This window comes from Helianthus annuus, chromosome 15 (assembly GCF_002127325.2).
Source record: "Helianthus annuus cultivar XRQ/B chromosome 15, HanXRQr2.0-SUNRISE, whole genome shotgun sequence".
In the NCBI taxonomy this organism is placed as follows: domain Eukaryota; kingdom Viridiplantae; phylum Streptophyta; class Magnoliopsida; order Asterales; family Asteraceae; genus Helianthus; species Helianthus annuus.
The window spans coordinates 15464184-15470152 of record NC_035447.2 but is presented as its reverse complement, the minus strand read 5'-3'; the positions used below and the strand labels follow the sequence as shown (position 1 = coordinate 15470152).

General features: G+C 33.1%; 1 protein-coding gene and 1 non-coding gene across 2 annotated transcripts; both read right to left on the bottom strand.

Annotated features, from left to right (window-relative positions):
- Nucleotides 1–486: 486 nt before the first annotated feature.
- On the bottom strand, nt 487–558 carry TRNAW-CCA. Its single transcript has one exon. It is a non-coding gene; the product is annotated as a tRNA-Trp (tRNA).
- Nucleotides 559–2051: 1493 nt separating this feature from the next.
- LOC110910872 (derlin-2.2) lies at nt 2052–5727 on the bottom strand. Its single transcript, XM_022155451.2, has 6 exons — nt 5443–5727; nt 4472–4571; nt 3524–3738; nt 3346–3429; nt 3212–3265; nt 2052–2443 (listed from the first exon to the last, which is right to left on the bottom strand). Exons 1-6 carry the CDS (start codon nt 5539–5541, stop codon nt 2264–2266), a joined length of 732 nt encoding a protein of 243 aa, XP_022011143.1. The 5' UTR covers nt 5542–5727; the 3' UTR covers nt 2052–2263.
- Between the last annotated feature and the right edge of the window lie 242 nt (nt 5728–5969).

The following is a 5969-nucleotide window of genomic DNA, read 5'->3' as shown; positions in this document are numbered from 1 at the left end:
AATTAGTGATACATAAAGATTAAAATTTGTGTACAATACTAATTGGAGCATTTTAACAAACAGTTGGAAGGCATCTTCTAACATCCCACCTTGACAACAATAAACTGTCACTTGATGATGCACTTGTCACATGAGTTAATCACAGTAATTATTACTATTACTCACAGTGATTATTAACTAATAAACAAGAAAACAATTCATGTAAGAAATTACATTTTGACCAACACGAGGTTGATGCATTTTATCAAAGAGGTGGAGGGCATCATCCAACACGTCATATAATCACATTTTGACCAAAACGCGGTTGAGCCATTTTATCAAACAGGTGGAGGGCATCATCCAACACGTCATGTAATCGCATTTTGGCCAACACACGATAGAGGCATTTTATCAAGCACGTGCAGCGCATCATCCAATAAAATAACCCAACTGAAAATTGAGCGAAAAAGCAAAAATAATTTAAAAAGTTGTAGGACCAACAGGGTTTGAACCTGACGTGAATCGAACACGCAACCTTCTGATCTGGAGTCAGACGCGCTACCATTGCGCCACAGATCCTGTTGTTTAATACGTCTATCCTAAAATATAAATTGAACATATTTCATTAAACATTTTGAAGTTAATATATTATATGAGAACATAAGAGTAATTAACATTTATATCACATGTCTTGGGTTTTTAATCTTATCATATTATGTTATTTTTCTATTACCAGTCTTTTTCGAAGAATAGGAAAGTTAATTTCCCAAAATCACATGATAGCGAAATCCGATACTTTTTATGTTCATACGAGGGGCAGATATTGAGAATCTTATTAGTGTGAATACAAGATAAGCGTGAGAAAACATTCGAGGACTCTATTACTTTATTTGAAATTAGAGAAAATGCTTCATTAGGAACTTGTAGAATTATCACTTCTTATTTGATTCAATGCTCGCGGTTTACACTCTATGTTCTACACTTTTGTACCTTGTGTTGCTTAAAAATTTAAAAACAAAAAAAAACTAAAAACCATATTTAAAACATTGTGCTAGTAAGATACACATATTTAAAGGCTCGCTATTCTGATTTAAATTTTGACGTGTAATGTCACCAATATTTATGACCAATCAAAAAACTTTCATTATGAAGAAATCATATATTTCTATTTTCTATTAAAAACCCTTACAAGAAAGTGTCACTTTAAAATATCATTTTTGGGTAGGTTTTGAAATATGGAAGTATTTTTAAGGCCTCTAAAAGTAATTGTGTTGCTTTTTATACTTAATAAAAAATAGAATAATTAGTACTTGTATACATTCATACTTTCTCCACTATCCAGTCAAAATTAGGGGTGTGCCGTGTGCGTTGGGTAGAAATCAGGCCGACCCCAAAAGAACCAGACCGAATTTGAACCCGAGATCTAGAGGTGTACAAAAAAAGGTCAAACCAGCTCAGAGCCCGACCCTTTACAAAAAGAAAAAAAAGGGGAAAAAACCGGTTTGAGCCATGACCCAACCCGACGGTTTTGGACAGGTTGATATTTCAAACCTAAAATCGGTTCATAAACTGAACCGGTTTGGGTCAACCGGTTTTAGAACCCGGTTTAGAAATAGGTTTGGGTCCAAACCGGTTTAGAACCCGACCCAAACCGGTTACTCGGTTTGGATAGATTCGGACTTTCAAATCTAAAATCGATTCGTAAACCAAACCAGTTTGAATCCATGATGAAAAAAGCCGAGCCAGTTTATGAACCGAACCAGTTTGGGCGAAAAACTGGACCACTATAGAGTGGATTTGTTTTGGTCTTTCCGGGCTTGGCCAGACTGAACACATTCTTTTTGGGTTTATGGATCTTGCTTTTGAGGTATTTTTCTAAGGAGAAAATTTGAGATGTCATATGATGGGATGATTTGTAATATGTTGGCTTTTCGTCAAGCTACATCAAAGTCGGCTTTTATAAACCAGAATAGGTCGGGCCAGGTTCTTCTCGCTTTTGACCCAAACTCCCTGAAAACCGAAAATCTTAAAAATTGAAACCTGAAGACCAGACCATATACTATAATCGGGTCGGTCAAAGTCCATGGAATTGTATTATACAGACACAAAATTGGAACATTTATGGACAAGAAGCTGGTGATAAAAAATCATACCACCCATATATCATACTAATTTCCCAGAATTTCTTTACAAATCATCTTCAAATTATATGCATTTAACTACCCTTCCACATCTAGAAAAAAGATTTCTACATGAAACTCTCTTGTAACTTCCATTGATTTGATCATCTTCTGATTTCTTCGACAGGTGGGGCTGCAAATCTCACTTCTGCTGGACGCGCTACTACCACAGTTTCATCAGCAAACAGTGTTTTGATAAATAACGGCGTTTTCAGTGGTCGTCGTCCAGTCATCTTCGGATACACGTCTTCCAGGAAATAGTAGGCATGACCAGCTATCATTCCCTGTATTGTTCAACGACTTTATTAATTTTAAAATGTCACATTCTATTCTTGGGAAGTTTTGAAATTACACTCATGATTATGTTTATACGGGCACACATGATTGCACTATTGGAGGGTACTTCACATATTTTACAAATGGGGCAATTTCATATATACCCCTACAAACTTGCAAAATATCAGATATACCCTTACAAAGTAGTTGAAATATAAATATACCCAATTTATCAAAAAACAATTTAATAAATGACAATTATACCCTTATTTTCTAAAACTTTGAAATCTCAATTCTCATATATGGCCTTTAACTTCAAATATTATATTTACTCATTTCTAGCTTAATTCATTTAGCTTAAATATTATATATGAAGAATATTATTGTTTATGAAAAAAATGGGTAAAAATAATTTTAAGCTTAAAATGTGTGTATATAAAAATGTGAAGTTAAAAGATGAGCATATATGAAAAACTTGAAGCTAAAAAATAAAGGTAAAATGATTATTTATTAGATTGCATTTAATTAATTGGGTATATTTGATATTTTAACTATTTTGTAAGGGCATATATGATATTTTTAGTTTTGATTGGGTATATATGAAAATTTTCAAGTTTGTAAGGGTATATATGAAATTAATCCTTTACAAATAATAATCAAAGCATTTTCTTGAAACTACATCTTCGATGAAAAAGTTTTTATTTTCATGGAACATGTAAAGTAATATTCATCTATTAACGGTATGAAAAATACAAAAACAAATATTGGGGACTTACAAGTAGATCCACCCATGCACTAGCACCAACAAGAACAGAGAATCCCAATAAAACCTGCAGGTGAACAAGAACATAAATTAGCACATGAAGATTAATTTTTAGGAATTACAGATTACATATCGACAGGAACTCACCCATGGTAAGTAAGCAGCTGTAAACGTAAAGAGGCCCAAGAAGCTCATATGAATATACGGATTTTGCTTGCTCCATACGTAAACCTAAAAAGCAAAAGAAAAAAAAAACAGAATTTTAACTCTAAGTAACTCTATAATGTTACAGTTACGTAACTGTAGAACAGAATTAACAAATTACCATCATAAAAGTTAGCGAATTGCTAAGAAAAATAATCTTAGCAAAAGACTCTGACACGTAAGGTATCATTCCTCCAACAAGTACAATAGTGGTCAAGACGGTTGAACCGAATAAGAGCATAAAAAAGAAATCTGCAGTCCTTCCCCTGAAAGAGTTTTCTTCTAGAAGTTTGCAGTATCGAGCCAGAAAGAACATGTGAAACAAAAAGTCCAAGTCTGTAAGACATATAAGTTATCATGTTAGTGCAAGGTGATGAAAATGCATTTGCTAATAATCTCTTATTCCTATAAAATATAACATGTTTACTTTTTGAGAAGAGTAAAACGCCATTTTCGTCCCTAAGGTTTGACCAGTTTTGCGACTTTCGTCCAAAGATTTTTTTCTGAATCTGGATCCAAAAGTTTGAAAGTGTGCCATTTTCATCTGGCTCGTTAACTCCATCCATTTTTCTTGGTTAAGTCAGGGGTTTTTTCGTTTTGTTTTGTTAACTTAAGAGGCAATTTGGTCTTTTTCACATTATGATAAATGCTTGTACATAAAGCGAAGAGTAAGAAAGACTAAATTGCCTTTTATAAAACGAAAAAAACCATGACTTAACCAAGAAAAATGGATGGAGTTAATGAGCCGGATGAAAATGGCAAGATTTCAAACCTTTTGGGTCCCGATGAAGAAAAACAAACCCTTAGACGAAAGTCGCAAAACTGGCCAAACCTCAAGGACGAGAATCAAAAACGGCATTTTTTACTCTTTTGAAAAATATATCTTTATCCACAAGTGATTTCCCACATGCCATGACTTAATATGTGCAATTTTAAGTGATTGTTGTGACTAATAAAATCCAGATAATCGGAGCTTAAGTGATTGTTGATCACAAATTAGAATCCTTTTTTATATGACAAAATAACAAAAAAGAACCGAAACTGGTTGAGGATGTGTAAGAACACTTACCCATCTTCCTGAAATAAAGAAAATTGGTGACCAGCCGCCAGATTTGGTATTGCTTAACAACAAGGTTAGGATTCAAGTACAGGTTATATGGAGAAATGATCTGCACAAAGTTATACAAAATCAAGTTAAAGAGGTATGCCACTATCTTTAAACCTTTGCTTTCATATTTATCTAAAATGCCATGCATAAAATCATCATAATGACATAATCCTAAAACCGAATAAGCCTAAATCGGTTAGTTATTCGTGTAAATTAAGTTCTTAAGCCATTAAACACCAAGAAATCACTGGAGATAGACATAATCTTTTTATCTAATTTCGAAATAAACAAGCAGCCATATTTGTGAAATAATCCCCTCTAGCTTTCCATCTAACTGAATTTATGTAGCTCAATGCACATTATCGGAAAACTTATTTTGTCCTACTTAATAAATCAAACAACCTTAGAAATTTAACCTTTGTAACATTTACAGAATCAAATCACCTAGACACCTAATCTGATAAAATAACCTTAATTAAAAAGTAAACAAATACTTTAAACCTAATAAACTTAAATTTCTGTACGTCTCAATGCACAATATTAACCAGAAAACTTAATTTTCCTACTTAATAAATCAAATAACCCTAGAATTTTAACCTTTGTAACATTTACAGAATCAAATCATCTGATAACACAACATCCATCTCATAATCCACATAAAATTAAACAAATAAACAAACACTCTAAACCTAATAAACTTAAATTTCCTACTTCACAAAATCAAACAACCCTATAATTTCAATCTCTGCAACATTTACATAACTAAATCACAAAATCTGAAAAAAATAACATTCATCTCACAATCCACATAAAATTAAACGAATAAACAAACATTTGAAACCTAAATCACCTAACAAATCAATAATCACCGTGCAATCATATCAACAATCAAAAAAATCAACAACAAAAAAAAAGAAATAAACACAATATACCTCAAGAGAACAACCGATTGTCGTAACAATCGCTGCAGTGAGATACGATCGAGTGATAACCGGCATCTGTTTGTACCAATCTTCAACAGCTTGTGCCATTTTGAGCCCTAAATTCCTCGAAACAAACACTAAATCGAGCTTAAACAAGTTGTAATCGACGATAACCGATCTGATGTATATAAGTGCTGGTGTAATCTACAGAGAGAAAGGTGTGGATCTTGGAGTTTTAGAGAGAGAAACGTACAAGTAGTTATGCAGAATGTACTGCTGATTGAAAAGTTTCAAAGAAGGTGTGTTTTGTATCTTTATGGAGTTGTTTCTTTTTTAGCAAGTTGTTTTTATGGCGCGTGAGGAGCACGGACCAATCAGAGGTGGGTGTGACGTGCTGTAACCAATCACATGGTTTGTAGAGGACCATGGTTTTGTATTAATTGGCGTTTTAATACCGATTTTTTTTTGAAAGGAAAAAGAAAAGTTTTGTGTTATTGGCGTTTTAATACCGAGTTTTTTTTAACGGCAAGAAACGG

Bases quoted from the DNA above. Each gene is read 5' to 3' on its own strand.
- LOC110910872 (XM_022155451.2), bottom strand. From the start codon at position 5,541: ATGGCACAAGCTGTTGAAGATTGGTACAAACAGATGCCGGTTATCACT. The intron at 4,572-5,442 runs GTATATTGTGTT...AACTTTGTGCAG, and splicing joins CAATCGGTTGTTCTCTTGAG to ATCATTTCTCCATATAACCT. The intron at 3,739-4,471 runs GTAAGTGTTCTT...TATGTCTTACAG, and splicing joins TCTTTATTTCAGGAAGATGG to ACTTGGACTTTTTGTTTCAC.